This window comes from Lampetra fluviatilis, chromosome 21, assembly GCF_964198595.1.
Source record: "Lampetra fluviatilis chromosome 21, kcLamFluv1.1, whole genome shotgun sequence".
NCBI lineage: Eukaryota > Metazoa > Chordata > Hyperoartia > Petromyzontiformes > Petromyzontidae > Lampetra > Lampetra fluviatilis.
In genome coordinates, this window is record NC_136295.1 from 13,361,306 (window position 1) to 13,379,630 (window position 18,325).

Below are 18,325 nucleotides of genomic sequence, written 5' to 3' on the forward strand. Positions count from 1 at the left end.
TAAAAGAGAAGCGAAGCTCCCCTCCGCTGCCCGCGCGTAAATCATTGGCACCTGGCGGAGGGCGCGGGGGGGATCCGGGCTGAGCCGGCTCTGCGGGGGATCGCGAGAGGGGACGCGGGAGAGATTGCGTGCGACCTCGTGGAGGGAGCGGGGGGAGGGGAGCAGGGGTGTGGAGGAGAGCGACGGAGAGACAGGAGAGAGGGAGGAGGGGCAGGGAGCGTGGAGGAGAGGGGGCGGCGGGAGAGGTCAGAGCGCAGGTGACGCGGCGTGCCGCGGGGGAGCGGAAGGGGGACGGCCCGACCGACGGAGGGGCCGACGTCGAGGGCGGTGCGGGGGGCGGGGGACGGGAGGTCGGAGTGGGAGAGGGCAGCACAGGTGAGAGGGCAGCAGCGGCGGGGCAGCCGAGGAGAGTGCGGCGCCGCCCCCGCGCTCCCCCCGTCGCCCCGATCTCTCTCCCGATGGCCGATCCTCACCAGCTGCGGCCGATCGGCACAGCTGCCGCCGAAACCCTATCCTCCGTGCTGCGCGGCAGCCCGGCCTCCTCAAGCCGCCCGACATCCACCCTAATAAGTCCCGAATGCACCGCGAGTCTGCCTCAATTATCTTTTGTTTCGCATCTATTTTGGCAGCGCGAAGGTTGGGGTGGTGGTGGGGAGGGCGGGTGGGTCTGGCGGTCGCGGGTCGCGTGAGCTCCGTGCTCACCGAGAGAAATGTGGACGAAACGTGCGCTCGTTCCACTCGGCTAGCGCCCCTCCACCGCCGTCCCCCCACCTCAAACCGACTCGATTCGCGGTATTTTGCATCTTTCTAAAGTTCAATGAGCGGCGAGCAGCTTTTATTAATATTGCACGAGACGCGGCGGCCATCATCGTGGTCGGTCTGGCTTACGAGCGCGGCCTCAGTCGACGCGCCTGCGGACCCGGGAGGTAGAGTTGGTTTTGATTTCAGTCGCGCCGTATTTTATTTCTCCTCCTTCTCGAGCCCCACCGTCCAACCCGATGCACGGATTCGGCTCGGACGCCGCGGCCCCTCGTAGCCGCGAGCGCCAAGGGAGCCGCCGCGTGTCAAAAGGAGGGGGCCGCGGTGAGCCGCGCGCCCCCTTTTACGCACGGGGTGGGGAGCCCGTGTGGGAGACGTGGGCGGCCGATGGAGCGGAGGCCACTCCAGAACGTGAACGTAAACAACGAAGGCCGCTGCTCAATGAAGATCGGCAGCAACTTGAGGAAACGTCGCCCGTCCTTGCCGCCGCGTCGTCACACGGCGGCCATCGTCACCGCTGTGTTGGTGGTCGTCGTCGGTGACCTTTGCCTTGGTGTCAGCGGCAGCGTCTCGGTTTCCGATTGGCTCGGCGTGATCATCGTTACCGTTAATGCAAGTAATGGATATTGCTTTAAAAGAGTCCGTGTGCTATGTGTAACGGGTTGAGTTAATTTTGAGATGAAGGGAGACCAGGGTCACTGCAGTTGCACGGGGGCAGTTTTGCTCATTGAAATGTAGTGTTGAGTAATATTACAATTTGAGAGTTGGGCCATGACATCAGCGAATAGCATGCATTATGATATTACCCAACCAGCCATCCACCCAACCCAGCAATTCATCTGTCCTGGCATCTCTCCAGTCACCCATCCACGCATCCAACAACCATCCATCCACCCCCCGCTCTCACTCGGCCACGCATCCTCCGAATGAACGAACCGTGCATCTAGCCACCAATGTAACCAGCCAGTCACTGACCCAGTCACCCATCCAACAAGCCACCCACCCACTCACCCAGCCAGCCACTGATCCACTCAGCCACCCTCCAGCAAACCATCTACCCACTCACTCAGCCGGTCAAGCTTCCACCCATCCAACCAGCGATCCATCCACCCAGCCACTCACCCAGCCCCCCAGCCACCCGCTAGTCAATCATTTCGTCCACTGGTCTATCCAGTCACCTACCCAGCCACCTACCCAGCCTCTCGCCCAAGCTACCAACTGCACAGCGACCAATCTTCCCAGCCGCACACCAAGCCACTCGCCCCAGGCAGCTCACCGTCCATTCATCCACCCACCACCCAGTCTGGGCCCAGTCGAAGGTCGCCCTGCGGCCGTGCGGGTCGTTGTGCCGTTTGCTTCGCCGGCACTCCGCTTCGCCCGGGCTCTACCGCCATCACCGCAACCCCCGTGCCGTTTGGCGGCGGTGGACTTGGCGGCGGAGGCAGCGGTTGTTGGCGCCGATCGGCGGTGCGAGCCGGGTCATGTGAGGCCTGCTTGGCACGGACTCGCGGGCGGCCGCGCCCGCCAACGTCGCACCGCAGCCGCCAAGATCCTCCTGTGGGAAACGCTGCGCTGAATCGGATTAATTCAATATTTGCGGAGTTTCTACTACCAACGTGAAAATAATTCTTTTTATAAAAAAATTCTGCTCGGAAAACTCTCGGAAGCATTCAGGAAATCGCGTAAATATTTTTGGAGCTGCAGATTTGATCGTGCGAGGCGAGTAGCCGATGTGACCGCTGTTGTTTGACAGCGAGCGCAGTAACGCCATCGCCTCGCCACCATACGGTGCGTTTTAGCGGAGCGCGCGTGCCACGGCTCCTCGGGAGGGGAGGGCGGTGGGCCCTGCGTAGGCACGGCATGGCGAGTTCACTGGGTTCACACTTATGCAGGCAGTTTTATTATTATTATTAAAACGAATGCTGCAAAAAAATTCTAACCAACCGCAAGTTCTTTGTAACCGAAGTTGTTGGGGTGGACTGGATGTGCCGTGCCTCACTCGTGCTGCCGTGGTTCCCAGCATCGTCAAGGCGACGCTGGTCCCATCGCGCCCTTTTCCATTAGAGTCACTCGGTGGTCGGCGCCACGTGGACATTATTACGCAACACCTGAGCGTGCGTCACGACTTGTCGGTGTCATCTTGAGTGCGATCATTTTGTTTCGTAATTGCCTCCAGGGCGTTTACTTACGCGCGCACGCACGCGCACGTCGTGTTATTTGTTGCTAATGAGGAGGGCTTCTCGGCTCTCGCTGCGTGAGCTCCGGGACGATTATCCAGCGCACCCGAGGGAACCCCTCTGTCCCGTCCAGCTGCGGCCATTGGTCGCCCGCCGCTCTGCGTGACGACGCGTGCGCCGGAGGGCGCCGCGGCACCGTCGTTTATTCCGTATTTTTATCCGAAAGCGACGACGCGGGAGCCGCGTTGGCCGGAGGCGGCGTGCGCCCTCGGCAGCCAGCGTTTCCGCGCGGCCGCCGTGCGAGTCGAGCGGTTCACGCGGACGCGGCGCGCGCACAGAAGGCGGCGTCCCGTCGCCACGTAGACGTGAGTGGGGCACGGAAGCGCTTGCCAATCGGGGAGGATGGGGAGGGGGGGTTAGGCGGAGCGGGAGCATGGAGGGGGAAGGAATGGGGGGGGGGGTTCCATCGTCGTCGTTGGCAGCCGCGGTCCCCCGCTGGATGAAGGGCTCCCACAGCTGGGGCCACCTCTCGTGATCTTGCGACGCAACAGTCCGCCGAGCGAGCCGATTTCGAGCGGGCTGTGTGCCGGCCGTGGTCTCCGTAACCGGCAGGTTGGCATCGTCGCGGTTTTCACTTCTTCTTTTGAACGTCATTCGTGGTGGCGCGCGTCGCGGCCCCCGTCGGCCCCACGCGTCGAGCCGGCCGCCGCCAAGAGACGGAACGCGGCCGCTCGCCGCCGATTCGCGGGGCGGCACGGCTCGTGCCTCCCGAGGGTCCGGCGTTGCCACCGAACCCCCGAAAGAAAAACACGGAATCAAACGTTGAGATGCAGGGCGAACGTGACAGCTGAAAAGAGCGCCCAGCCGGTGACCTGCGAATGTTCCTGCACAGGAAGTCTGACCGTAGGGTTTTATAAAGAAGCATTTTATAGAACTGTATTTCAAGTCCCATTAACCAAGCAGTGTCAGAGTGATATAAAACAGACCCAAACAGCGAATGTATTTTTCCCAGTGAGGAAGGGAATTGGCCCTGCAGACGTCCGCTAGATTTAGAATACAATTTTGGCCCATTTAACCGCATTTTTTTCTATTCAATCCCCCCTTCCCCCCCCCCTTCATTTTTCCAGACGCAGAATTTTTAAATTCCATTCATTTTAGCAAAGCTGCAGTTTAACCCCTTCCCTGCCCCCGGAGCGGATTCAATCTCCTCCTAATCCTCAGCGGTGGTGGTGGCGGTAGCGTCGGTGGTGATGGCGGTGCTGGTGGCGGTGCCGGTGATGGCGGTGGCTGTAGTAGCGGGGGTGGCCCACGCGGTTCACGGGTCTGGCGGGGCGCGCGAGCGCCGTGCACCGTCGCCCGCGGGTTCCCTCGCCCACGCGGCGCCCGCGTCGACTCCGCGGGAAAACGCCATCGGGACGTCAAGAGGCCGCGAGCGACGAGGTTTTACGGGGCTCCCGGCGCGCGGGGTTTAGGCGATCGCTGCAGCCGCCGCGGCGAGGAAGCGACGAGGCTGCCTCCCGCGGCGGCGGCGGCGTCGTCGACCCGCGCCGCCGCCGCGGCCTCGGGGCGCCACCCGCTGGCCGAGCGCCCTCACGACGCCGGCTCGGCATCGCGTGCGAGATCCACCCGGCTCGGAGCCGCCGTGACCGACGCTCGCGTCGCTGCTGGGTGAAGGTGTCACCACCTCGTTGCCGTGCCGGTCACGGGGGTCGTTATGGTTGTTGTTGTTTTTGGGCGATCTGTCCGGGTGAGAGCATGCGTCTGTGACCTTTCACGTCGCGGTTGCGTTGATGGGAAGATCAGAGTTGTGGTTTCACCGCCTCCCGTGGGAAGAGAAGTCCTCTTCTCCTGCTTCCGCCATCGGTCTCCTCGGCACGGCTCCCTCGGCGGCACTCTGCTCTCCAATTTGCTTCATCCCTCTGTATAAATCCTCCCGCTGTCTTTCCGGGTCATCTTCTCCGTGTTTATTCCGTCTCTTTTTTCGCGCGTGGTTTTTGCGCAAATGTTCTCCTGGCCGCGCTGTCGTCGACGCATCACGAGTGGAAACGGCGCAGGCCGAGTGACCTCTGATCCACCTGCTCGAGGGGTGCACTTGATCCCATGCGCTCTGAATATGAGAGTAATGTTGGTAGCGTGACAGGGAAACCGATATTTCCGTGAGCTCCTAACCTGTTCGAGTTGTGCCGCGTGCCGTTCGGCGCGGCGTCCAGTACTGGAGAAACTCCCAGCGCGTGGATCGAAACGCCGGAAGTGGCGTCGTAAAACACGCAGCGGTGCGACCCGAAACCAGCGTGGGAGAGCCACGTTAACAACCCCTCCGTCTCCGCACCCCTGGCCCTCTCCCGCCTTGACCCCGCGCCCCCTGACCTCCGCTCAGTGGTGCTGGACGAGAGCAAGCGGCAGGCGAAGCGCCGTCTCATCGCCGACAACCGCGAGCGCCGGCGGCAGGAGGAGCTGCAGCGGAGCCTGAAGGAGCGGCCGGAGCCAAGCGACGAGGAGTGGGACCTCATCCGCGTCGTCACCGACGCTCACCGTGCCACCAACGCGCAGGGCAGCACCTGGAAGCAGCACCGCAAGTTCATGGTGTGTACGTCCACACACCATGAACTTGGTGTGTGCGTGCACGTGTGTCCGTGTGTGCGTGCACGGTGCTGAGCACAGGGCCCAAAAGCCCAAAATGCCAAGCGGCCAGCAACAAACAGCACTATTAAAGTTGCAATAGATGATGAGAGTTGTGCGTACGTGCGTGTGCGCGTGTACATATACACATGCGTGTGCACGCGTACATTTACGTGTGTTCGTGTACATGCGGATGTGTGCGTACTGTACTCGGGTTTACATGTGTCGGCGTGCATTCCTGTGTGCACACGTAAGTGCGCGATGCCTGCGCGTGTGCGTGCCAGTCGGAGGACATCGGCCACGGCTCGGTGATCTCGAGTCGTGATGGAGACAAGGTCGACCTGCAGGCGTTCGGCCACTTCACCCGCATCATCACGCCAGCCATCACCCGCGTGGTCGACTTCGCCAAGAAGCTACCCATGTTCACGGAGGTGAGGGCCGTCCACCTACCCGCTCGCTCACCCACTCGCCTGCTTGCTCACTCGGTCACACTCCTCCACCCACCCACTCGTTCCTCCACCCATCCACTCACTCTTTCACCCACCCACTTACCAGCTCGCCCACACATTCACTCACTCCTCCACACAGCCAAGCACCAACTCATTCATCCACATCCATCTACTCATTCGTGCATTCACTCCCCCACCCGCTGACCCGCCGGCAATGCCCGCTCGCCGTCTCAGCTGCCGTGCGAGGACCAGATCGTGCTGCTCAAGGGCTGCTGCATGGAGATCATGTCGCTACGCGCGGCGGTGCGCTACGAGTTTGAGAGCGACACGCTCACGCTCAACGGGGAGGTGGCCGTGAAGCGCGAGCAGCTCAAGAACGGCGGCCTGGGCGTCGTGTCCGACGCCATCTTCGAGCTGGGCCGCTCGCTCGCCGCGTTTGAGCTCGACGACTCGGAAGTGGCGCTGCTGCAGGCCATCCTGCTCATGTCCTCCGGTACGCTCGCCGCACCCGCTCGCCGCACCCGCTCACCGCACCCGCTCACCGCACCCGCTCACCGCACCCGCTCACCGCACCCGCTCACCGCTCACCGCACCCACACCAATCCGTGGTCTACGACCGCGCCAATGGGATCCGGACGGCTCGCTCGACGCTGACTCGCGTCCCCGACACCGCGTGTCCCCCCGCCCACACGGTAGACCGCCCGGGCCTGGTGAGCGTGGACAAGGTGGAGAAGATGCAGGAGACCTACCTGCTCGCCTTCGAGCACTACGTCAACCACCGCAAGCACGCCATGCGCTTCTTCTGGCCCAAGCTGCTCATGAAGGTCACCGACCTGCGCCTCATCGGCGCCTGCCACTCCAGCCGCATCCTGCACATGAAGGTCACCTGCCCCTCCGAGCTTTTCCCACCGCTCTTCCTCGAGGTGTTTGAGGACTGACGGAGCCACGGAACCCGGGGGTGGGGGGGGGGGCCAGCGGGATGGAGCGACCGGCGTGGGCGGCGCCGTCGACGCGCTCGTTCGCCGCGGTGACGGCGACGCCAGGCGGGCGCGCGGGAAACCCCGGAGAGGAGCGCGAAGCCGCGACGAGCGAGCGAGCCGTCTCGAGAGATGGGGCGCCGGCGGTTCCGAGCACCGCCGCGCCTGGCTGCTCGCGACCGGCAGAGAGCGACCCGGCGTGTGACCGGCGCGTGACCGGCGCGTGACCGGCGCGTGACCGGCGCGTGACCGGCGCGTGACCGGCGCGTGACCGGCGCGCCGCTCCGCGGAGACTGAAGCCGCTTCCGCCGCGTTCCCCGAACGGGCCTGCACTTAAACGAGACGACTCCTACCGTCCGCTTCACGGCACTTGGCCCGACTCTAAGTATTTGCCGGGAACCGGCAGCGACGACGCCCGGGCGCCGCCTCCCGAGGGCTCGCGTGTTTCATTTCTCTCGGTCGGACGGCCACGGCGCGTCGCTCCGTCCCCTCGGGAAGCTCCTCGCTTGCCCCGCGCCGGACCGCTCGGCCGGCCGGCTGGCCGGGCCGATGGCCCCGCCCGCTCCTCCCTGAACGCCACGGCCCGCCCCTGCCGCGGCCGCCGCGCTCAAAGGAATGCCGAGGAGGTACGGTGACGCTCGCCGGAAGGCGATGTACAAAGTGACGAACTGGGTACGTGGTGTCCTGATGTGTTACAGTTCTCGGACCAATTAAACCAAGTTTATTTCTTCGTCCGCGTTTTTTTATTGTTATTATTGTTACTATTGTTGTTACGTCTCCACTGAAAGTCTTTAAAAAAGCAATGTGACGACATTCATTATTTTGCTCCAGGCGGCCGCGGCCGCCGCCACGACCCGCCGTGCGTGCAGCAGCAGTATTGGCAGCGTCCTCGCATCGGCCAAGCACGGCCTCGAGGTTTTCCGGACAATAAATCCAGGGAGTGATTTTTTTTAATGACACCGATGCCTTTTAAAAAGTAAATAACTCGTGTAATTACCGAGGGAGGCGGCGGCGCTCGCGGTCCCAGGGGGCGCGCGGGCGCCATCCCTCCGCGGTGCGTTTTTAAGAGGCTTCTGTGTCCGGTGAACCGGGGCCGACACGCCACCCCGCGATGTTCACCCCCTCTCCGGAGCGCAGCATCAACAACTCGTAATTTATACCGCAGACTTTGTACCCGTGTGGTGTTTTTCGTGTAAGCCACCCCCCCCCCCTTTTCTTATTTAATATTTGCGTATTTAGTTGTTGTTTTTCCTTCGTCTGTTCTTCGAAACTTTCAAAACCACACAAACAGTGCCTTGCATTTCAAGGCACGTTTCGGAGCGCGCCGGAGCCCGGCACGGTGCCGTCACCGCGGCGGCGGCCGCGCTCCTCCGCCGGCGCGACTGTCGCGCGTCGCCCCGCTGTACATAGTAGCGCGCTCCGTGAGGAGTCTCTCGTGCGCCGCGCGTCGTTCCGTTCCCTTCGCCCGCCACCCCCCGTGCCGCGGTGGGCAAGGGGTTCTGTGCGGGTGCCGCCGTCGCCAGGCCTGGCCCCCGCGTATTCATCGTCAATAATTAAAGCGTAGCGACAGCAGCGAGAGTAATAAACAAAACGACGAAACTAATCTTAATGATACTGTAATAAAAAAAACTAACGAAACGAGCCGCATGTGATGCTGGTGCTGCGATGAGAAAGAGAAAGGAGGAAGCCACGAGTAGGAAAAGAATATTGAATGAATCGTCGACAGAAGCTCTGGTGCCTGTGATTTTAACGAACGATGAGACGTCTGTGGAACTGTAAACCCTTTAAGTTTTCATAACTCGTGCGCTCATCCGACAAAAGCCCATCATCTCCTCTCGACGGTTATAAATGCCGTTGTTCTCGTTGCTTTGAGTTGTGTGTCGGGTTTGGCCGTTGAGTTTGCCTCCGCCAGGAGCGACCTGTTGCCAGGACGTCTACCCTCTCAGGATCTTCTCCGTCACATTCCTTCCCTTTCTTCCCTTCCTTCTCCTCCTTCCCCTCCTCCTTCCCCTCCTCCTTCTACTTCCCCTCCTCCTTCCCCTCCTTCCCCTTCTTCTCCTCCGTCCCCTCCTCCTCGCCCGCGAGGCTGCTTGCCATACAGTCAACGCTTTCTCACGAAAGCCCGAGGTTCATTCTCTCTGTTGGCCCTCGCAGAAGCGCGCACGCTGATTTGTCACGGAAGCTGCGGGGGAGCGCCGCTCGCCGCCGCCGCCGCCGCTCGCCGCACCGACAGCCTCGGGGCCGCCGGCACCGCGGCGGACGCGGCGCGTGGGGCCAGCTCGTTCGGTCTCGCTCCTGTCGCTTGTCCTTGAGCAGTGATTGAGGTGATCATTCCGCGCCTGCGAAAGCTGAACCGTCGGAGGTCTCATTTCATTTAATTTGATGCCGCATAATTATTATTTTATTATCGAAAGCGTAAAAAGAATGTGGCGCGCAGCTCGCTTTTTTTTTCAAGGTGAACTTTTCCCTCCCCCCCCCGCACTGCGTGCGAGGGCCGCGCATCGCTTCGCCCGCCGCTCCCCTTTCGCTCTGAGCCATCGTCGGGCGCGTCCCGCCTCTCGGCGCGTCAACCGCCACGCGCGGCAGAGGTCACCGCGGGTCACGCTCCTCCGACTGTCGGCATCCGCGGCGGCCGCGTGCGGCCAGGGCTCGGCACCCGCATGCGCACCCCGTGGCTTCGCCACCGTCCCTCTCCTGCATCGCGCCGCTCGCTACGTTGCCGACGTCATTTCCAGCGAGAGGGGCCGGTGGCGCGGGGTTCGCGCGTGGTTTTGCTCACCCACGCGATCGCCGCCGGAGGGCACCGCTTGGTACCGCTTAGTCAAATTGGCGCACGTCGGCGGCCTTCTAACGGCTCGTCCGGTGCAGTCATCCAAAGATGGCGCTTAGAGGGGAGGTACAACGAACAATCGGACTCGAGACTCGAGGGGTCGAAGCGGTGCCCGGGGTCGAGACGGGGGAGCGTGGGGGCCCCCCACGGTTGCCCTCCGCCGGCAGCTCCCGACAGACGCTGGATGTTGAAGAAGCTGTTGTACCTCTGCGCAATCCGACAATCAGTCGCTCCACGTTTTACTGGTGCACTTTAAGTTTTAGCATCTCGCCGGGAGGAGCGGAGCAGAAACGAAATGTCCACATCCCTCCTGCCGCACAGACTCGTCCGGTGGTGGCCCGCGAGCTGCCGGGCGCCGTGACCTGCGTCGCCACTGGGGGGCCACGCGCCCACTTGCGGTTGGGGTTTCCCCTTTTTCCTTTGTTACCTCTTTACGATATGTATATGTGTTTAGAAACTGCTCTTCGTTTAAAACAGCAGTAGCATCAGCGGCAACAGCCGCAGCAACTACTGTACATCTCCAGCCAGGTGCGATGGCCTTACTCGCGTTCTCCGCCTACAAAGGTATTGAACAGCAGCTCACGGTGTTCTTTTTTTAATTAATGTTTTTTTTTACAAATTTTACAAACATCTTCTTATGCAAAATTGAAAGCTACTATGCTAACGAGTATAAGTCATATACACACACGTGAACATGTAGAATATCGGGCAGGCGCCCGCACACGAAGTGTCGACATCGCCACTTTGAAGACAAAGGCAGCCGGGCGTGGTGCTGGCCAGCCACGTCCTTCGTGCGCCGTGCCAGTCATCGTCGAGGTGCTCGCTCTTGCCCCAACAGAGTCTCTTCAAGGCTGTTCGGGAGGTCTTTGTACAGACTCGCACACACACACGCACCGTCGCAGTGGGTATAGCATAGGTCCATTCCAGAACTCTGCGTTTGTCCAAATGCAAACGCAATTCGGTAATCGGGGAGCGTACGATTTCCTTTTTCGTGGCGCGATTCAGAGAGGAGGGGAGGAGGGAGAGCGATGACGATGAGACGGCGGTGCTCCGAGGTGAGCAGCCGGCGTGACGAGCACGCGAGATACCTCACCCGTGCCGGGAGCCGGCGCGCTCCCTCCCGGCGCACTGGACACGGCTTCAGAGCGACGTCGCCCTCGGAACCAGATCTGTGACCGCTTCAGATTCGGAACTACTTGAAGCGCGGCCGCTGCCGCCGCGTGGCAAAACCTCAGAAATAACACGAACCTACCTACAGACCTCACGCCATGGTTTATCCGTTCATGTCTCTTAACTTAACGTCGTAGTGGTGAATAAAACACAATGGTAATTTAAACACGCAGACATAAGTAGGGAAAGAATTGTAACTTAAATTAAAAACAAGCTTAAACAGGGTAACGATAGAAGGCTTTGCTCGTAGATACAACAAGGTGGCTGGGCACGGGACAGAGAATCGCGCCGCGTCGACTTCTTTGTAGAGGAGCCATTCTCGTAGCGGGGGGGGGGGGTGCTCCGTGCAGGGGACGCGGCCGGGCCGCTCGCTCGACCCCACGTGGGGCACCCCGCGTCGCCGGCGTGACTCCACGCCAACTCCGCAAAACGCTCGCACGATCGGACGCCGGTTTCTCAAAACGCGCGGGACCCGACGTCCGACAACCGACAACAACAACAACAATAACAACAACACGGAGAACGCTGCGCTCGTCGCCGCGCTCTCCCGGTCTGTCCGCGGAGCGAGACGGAGAGATCGGCCGCCGAGCGAGCCGTCAACTCTTCCCGGTGGCGAGCTTCGCGCGGTGCGGCGGTGGTGGTGGTGGTGCAGTAACTTTGAGCCATAGGCGGCCGTGGGAGCCAGGGTGGGGGGGGTCTCGTAGCGATCGCCTCCCCCAGCGCTCCAGGCCAGACCGTCCTGCAGCGGTCAGAGGGCTGCCGCTGAGCGTAGCGCCCGGGCAAAAATGCAGAGTGCCGCTTTAGTGATAATAACGATGGCGACGATGACGATGGTGACGATGATGATGATGAGAGCATTTATCTCTTGCCCGTAAAAAGATATAAAAGAAATTGCAAGAATAATTCAGGGTTTTGTTAAAATAATAATTCTCTACTTTTGTCGTCCCGTGAACACTTACAATTGTACGTACTGTATTTTTATAAAGAAAAATAATGATGCCGAAATAAAATGTATCTCAATTGTATATTATGATTATTGATTATTATTACTGAAGAAACATTTTCCAAAAAAACCGTGAGAAAAGTTTATGAAAAAAACACAACCAGGAATAATAATAGTAGTTGTTATTACGCTTTAATCAAGACATTCTCGGGAAAGTGTTTCTGATTCTTGTTTTGTGCGTGTACAGAGTTGAGGTTTCCGTGTGTTTTCTGGGCGTTTGTTTTTGTACTTTAACACTCGGTGAGGAGTGTTGCTGCGTTGCACATGTCCGAGTGTGGCGCGGGTTTAGCCGCGGTCTCTTCTCGCGCTCACGTCGATGACGACCGATGGATGGGTCGTTGTTCCGAAGATGTCAGCCCATTGGTTTTGCTCCTTGTAAATCGTTCCAGTTCTCACACTACTACTGACCGAATGCTGGAGTGAAACTCCGTGCCGGGCCCGTTCCACGCGTAGCGTCCTCATCACACGTCTTTCCCAGGAGGCGTTGCGCGCTCGCCGTCGCATCGACAGAGACGGCGCCGCGTCAGAGACCACGAAATCCCCGCATCGACGCTCGTTCACTGCGATCCAAAACTCACCTCTCTCTCTTTTTTCGTTTAATTTTTTTCTTCGAATTGTGTTTATTTTTTTTTACGCGATACAATTGAGAGTAATTTATTTGCTAGGCGATAATTAATCCGTTGTTGAAGGGGCAAAGCTGTAACGGGAATGTCCGCGGGCCCCACGTCTCCGCTCGCGACCGCCTCGCCGGGAGGGTCGCGTGGGCGTGCGCGTGTGGGGGGTCTGGGACGATGTCCGCTGACCCTGCCAAGGGAAGAAGCAGCACTCCTCTGCTGCTGTTGGAGGCTATTCGCGGTTGTGTCGCCTCGCTCTCCGACCGAGCGTTTCCGGGTCGTGCCGCGCGACGACGTTTCGCTCCGCGTGCCGGGAGCTTCCGTTCCCTTCCGGACGCTCGCAGCACGGGGATCAAAACGCGGGGGGCGTCGTGGCGAACACCGCGCGACGCGAGCCGACAATGCTCGGGGGGAGAGCCGTGCGCTCCGCTCCGCCGGGCCGCTGCGCGAGCGTGGACCCGCGCCGTGTCGGTTCGTCGCGCCACTCGCCGACGGCCACGCGCCGTAAAGCCGACGCCTTTTCTCGCTCGAGGCCGGACGGGGCATGCGCCGTCGTCCATCGTCTGAGATTCTGGCTGCGTCATTTCCAATCGAGGCCCCAAGCCAAACGAGCGGCGAACTCGCCGACAGCTTTCTCGACGTCTTCTTCGATGAGGATGTTCCGCACGCGAGCATGGGGCCCGCGCAGCTGGCAATTCACAGATTGTGCAGTTTGGAAAATCGATGCTCAGTTGGTAACGAGGCACTTGCGTCCGACCTAATTTCCCAGCGCTGTGCGGGTGCCGCCGCCACCGCCACCAAGTTACACTACACTCGCCAAGGCCGTTTTGGTAGCGCGCGTCGAGGGTGGGCAGCGTGGGGCGTGGGACTGGTGTCTTGGAAGGGCGCTGCCCGGGACGGGTGCGGGTAGATGTGAGTCGGAGGTCGTCTCGACTCCACGTGTGAATACTTGTACAGATGTCTGCATTGTACAGCATCCGAGATGTTGTGTTGACAGGGTATTGCTGTAGATAGTCTGTGAAGAGCTTTTACATGAAATGTGTTTTACTCGGCCAACAGCATTAACTTGAAATTATATGTAATTATATATCTACTACAGAATATAATATGACGTTCTCTTCAACACTGAGCCCAGGTTTAAGTATTATGCGCCAAATGGACCTTCCTTCCAATGCACACGTGGGCGCGTGCTCGTCGAAATTCCACCTTTGTTCTTGATGTCATTGGGCTTGCGTGTGGTGCGGTGGAGAGCGGAGCGTCACCCGCGCCGTGTGCTGTGCGAGGTTTGGTTCTCTCCCAAACCCGTGACCGCCCCTCTCTGGCTGCTGGCCAGACGTGCCCCGACTCGAATGTGACAACGTTGAATGTTCGAGTCCTGCTCGAAGAGGTCGGGAGGCTTGAGGTGATCGATTTAGTCAGGACGGGCCACTGAGTGTGCCCAACGTTTTGGCAGTCGGTCATCCAGCAGTGGATGTTATAAAAAGAGCTGTGCGTGTACGTGACCAGTAACGCACCTCACAGTTTGGCCCATGTTTAATTTGGTGTTCCTAAGTGATCACGGTGATTGGGATATTGTCAAATTCATCTTCAAATTCAGCTGGGCTCAGTTTTGGGAAAGAGAATTCTCAAAAAGCTAGGCATGTGACTGCAGGCTTTGCTGAGCATTGATTCTCTGGTTTATTGAAATAACGACAAACTTTACAATGGGTGCTCACTACACACAGTATTTTGGGCTTGTGTTCATCGATCCATACGCGTTACCAAAATGAGCTTTTTTTTGTTATCGTTTTTTCCTTTGAAAAAGTTTGGAGACTTTTAGCATTTCGCATATTGCTTTCGTCGCATATATATATTTTTAGTTCCGTTTTAAAAAATATATTATTTCATTTTGTTTTCTCTCGTAAATGTAAAATAAAAAAAATCAGCCCCGTGAAGGCGGAGGGCTCGCCGTGGCACTCGCTTGGGAGAGTGCTGGCCACCGCTCGCCCCCAGCCATCGCGTGGACAAATCGTGAGCATGACGCGTCTTCCACGCCGGCCAAATGTTTCGGGCCACGTGTGGAGGAGTCCGTTCCACTGCTGGATGTCATCCTGGAACGAGGGCACTTGGCGCGAGCCCCTCACATTCCTCGGAGCTGGCTTCCGCCATCGCTCCCGATCTGCTGGGCCCTTGGGCGGCGATCGATGGGGTCTGTGTCTGACCATCGGCTCGTCATGGCCAGCAGCAAGGAGGCTGTCAAGCTAGCTGTGATGATGGCCGGTTGCCCCGCAAACCTGGGCCCTCTGAGCCGTGGTGAATGTGGCGCAATTGGTGATCCCGGGCGCATCCATCTTTCCCGTGTGCTCGGTCTCACGTGGGTTTGCCCTCGGCTTCGTTTCTTGGTTTTCCAACTGGTCAGATTTGGTCCCGCGTCTCTGGGAGTATCTGACGTAGGCAGATGTCAAGAGGTCTGGGTTCATCCATTATTAAGCCCTCGATCGCTGTCAGTTCATGAATCCAAAGCCAGACTGCAGGGGCGGGCGGAGGGGCTGCGTTCGGCCCGGCACACTGTAACAAAAACACACAATGACAACATGGTGACATGACATTTCATCGTCGCCTTCATTTTTCTGTTCGGGTTTGTTTTATCGCAGTGTTCTTTGAAGGCAGGGCAGAGGGCACATGCATTGGGAGCTGGGAAACGGGGCGAAAGGGCTGGTGTTCGCGGTAGTCACTGAGCACGATGATGGCTCTCTACGGGGCTGCTCTTCTCAAAAACAATCCCAAGAAAATACATTCTTACCCCAGGCTGGTTTGCGATTCCAACGGAGGGCCGATGTCAAAACTCCGACTTTAGCAGAGGAGACAGAAAAGTGCATGGGAAAGGTGCTCGCCACACGCGAGCAGAGTACTGTGCTGTACATGTGCCTTGTGGTTCGGAAGGGGTCGAAGCGATGGGAGTGCGTGTGTGCCGTTCACTCGACCGCGCGCACGGGTCATCTTAATCGGGAAGATTGCACTGCGGAAGAACGGAGGGGCCGGCTATATTTTTTGTGCGAGCTGTGGATTGAAAATCCCGGGGGCGCGAGTGAGTCTTTGTAGGGATGCTGAGAAAGCGGCGATTGTTTTGTGTATGGGGCGGTGGGGGGGGAACTCGTTCAAGGGCCTGTGGCGGGAGATGAATCAGAGGCTGGTTGGGTGGTTGGCGGGGGTGTCTGATTTGACACAACGGGGGGTGGGCGAAGCTGCTGCTGGTGGTAGTGGTCTCACGGGGCCCATGGGGCCTGCGTGTGTGGGTGGCTTTGGTGGCTCGGGTTGTTTTGAAGCAGGCAGGCTGGTCTGCCGGGAACGGCTGTGATGCTGTCGCGTGGCGGTCGTCTTTGCGGGGAAAGCCTGCGGAAAGTCGCTCTTGAATGTTGTTTTATTGTGAATTCTAATGATTGAAAATAATTATATTTCTGTACAGAAAAGTGCGCTGTTATTATGCTAAAGCTGTTGCTATTTAGTTAAAAAGCATTGTATTTATGCAAAAAACCTTTACAAATAAAATATTAAAAGAAAATGTCGGTCCACTGATTTTTTTGGGGGGTTTTTTGTATTTCCTGAAATAAAAGTGCCATATTTATATATATTTTTCTCCCGACAGCTGTCACGTGTGCGCAGTAAAGGACGACTGTGATCACCACAGCCGTGGATTTTTTTTTTATATAACCTCAACAAATAATTAATGAGCATTTGTTTACATTTTTCATCACGGAAATTCAGACGCCTCCACGTCATGCAGTCAGAGGGACCCGTCGGGCCCAGTTCCGCTGCGATGGTTCAGCCCGTTTGACCCAAATTCACCAATGACCCAATTCCTACGCTGCCCATGCAGCCCATTTGACCCAATTTTAGTGAAGATAGCGCAGCAGGGGATAACAGAAGTAATATATGCTTTTTATTTTATTTGGTAGTCATTTCCAGGCACCAAATGGTAAAATTCAGGCAGCTTAAAAGCTTTTAAAAGCACGGGTCCAGCCTGAGACGACATCTCTCGGCATGCACCCGACGCCGTCAGCTCGCGGTAGCTCGGCAGAGATAAGCCCGGATAAGGCGCGGATGGGAGCCCAGCGTGCGTGCCAGGTGTTATAGGTCACTGCGAGGCTCCATGGCGCTAGGCAGCAGAGGCTCGGAGTGCAGGAATATCGATTGTTGCGCCATTCGACGCTCCCGTGCCCATCCTCCCTGCCCGCACCGACAAGGGTTTGTGGAGTTCGCGGTCAAAACCTGCGAGGCATGGAGGGGCCCTTATCCACGAGCGAAGTGACAAAAGGGCGGTGAAAGTACAAAGGCTTCACAATCATCATCGTCGGCCATGATCTCTCCGCTGCTGGATGAAGACCACCCGAGCCGTCGCCGTCTCTCACGGTGTCGGGATGCGGCGATCCGCACTGCTCCGTCACACCAGCTGACCGCGTCCATCCATCTCCACGGCGGATACAATGTGTGCACATCTTGATTCGTTGTCGTCGTCGCGATCAACCAGTCGATGGGCGTATCGGTGGGGTAAGAAATAATGTCTTTAATATTCGACGGCTCCTACATCAGCAGGTATCCCGTTTACATGGAGAGGTGCCCCTGTGTGGGACATGGCTGTCAGAACGCGGACCTTGGCGAACGCTGCTGAGACAACAGTTTGGGCAGTGGTCAAATAATGAAACTCAATCTGCAATACACTTTACTTTTATAAAGGGCCCTTCGTGCAGAGCATCACAGGGCTCCGCAATCCAAACCACCGGGCAATGAATCCGGTTCAAGGACAAGCGAATGCGCAAACGGCGCGTCTCCCTCCGCGTGTTCACTCGAGAGCGACCCCCACTGCAGCTGCATTCCTGGAGTCACTTGGTCCGCCGAGTAGCAGAGGCAGCTCGCGAGGGACAGCGGCGACTCAAGGTCCCCTCGCCCCTCCCGATTTGAAAACGACTTCTAGGAACTGCCAAAGGTTCAGCGCCCTCTCAGCCCCGCGTGTGTGCGGCGTATCTCGTGCGGGGCGGACAGCGAATGAAGGTTGGGTGGCGGTGGTGGTGGCTGCGCACGTGGCGCTGCCTGTAACCGAGCACTGGAGGCAGCAGCGAGACTTGGTGGATCACCGCACGAGGAGGTGTCATACCCTGGCTCGCCAGGAGAAGGCAGTACAGCAAGTGGACTAATCGCCATTTCTTCCCATCTGTACGGGGATTGAGCGAGGCGCGGGTTTTCTCTGGATGTTCCAGTCTCCTCCCGCGTTAACTCGTCGTTACTCATCGCTAAAACGTTCTGAAAATGAAATAAATATACCCAATGGGGTAGGGCCTTCCTAAAAAAGAGTCGGACAACTCAGCGTGGGTCTGCTGTATAAATAATGAGAATAAAAATAAAGCCAATGCAATTCTCCTTCAATGGCTGACACTGTGGCATGTGCGGATTGCTTTTAAGCTACGGACATTTATTTTCAATGTTAAGTTTTTTTATCCAGAATTTAAATTTCGACGCCTTGCCTCTCCAACGTAAACATCACGAACCTATATCTGCTTTCCTCTCTGTCTGCTCTGGTGAAGGTCTCTCACTCAGAGAGTGAACTGATATTCTATTCCATTGTTGCTCATGGCAGCAGCGCTGTGGCCAGGAGGTCGATGCCAAGTCGAGATCTGCTGCTCGTCACCACGACCAGAGAGAGTCCGTGTTGTGTGTGGCTGCTGCTCCTCCGTTGAAGGAACGCAGGTCACA

General features: G+C 58.4%; 1 protein-coding gene across 2 annotated transcripts in view; it reads left to right on the forward strand.

The window, feature by feature from the left end:
• LOC144938269 (thyroid hormone receptor beta-like) overlaps positions 1 to 16,113 on the forward strand; it is a 112,871-nt gene extending 96,758 nt beyond the window's left edge. For both annotated transcript variants that reach the window (XM_078866131.1, XM_078866132.1), the window contains 4 exons: positions 5,314 to 5,519; positions 5,840 to 5,986; positions 6,239 to 6,497; positions 6,701 to 16,113. In XM_078866131.1, coding sequence (XP_078722257.1) covers positions 5,314 to 5,519; positions 5,840 to 5,986; positions 6,239 to 6,497; positions 6,701 to 6,942 — 854 coding nt within the window. In that variant the 3' untranslated portion in view covers positions 6,943 to 16,113. The remainder of the gene's footprint in view (positions 1 to 5,313; positions 5,520 to 5,839; positions 5,987 to 6,238; positions 6,498 to 6,700) is intronic.
• Positions 16,114 to 18,325: the final 2,212 nt, after the last annotated feature.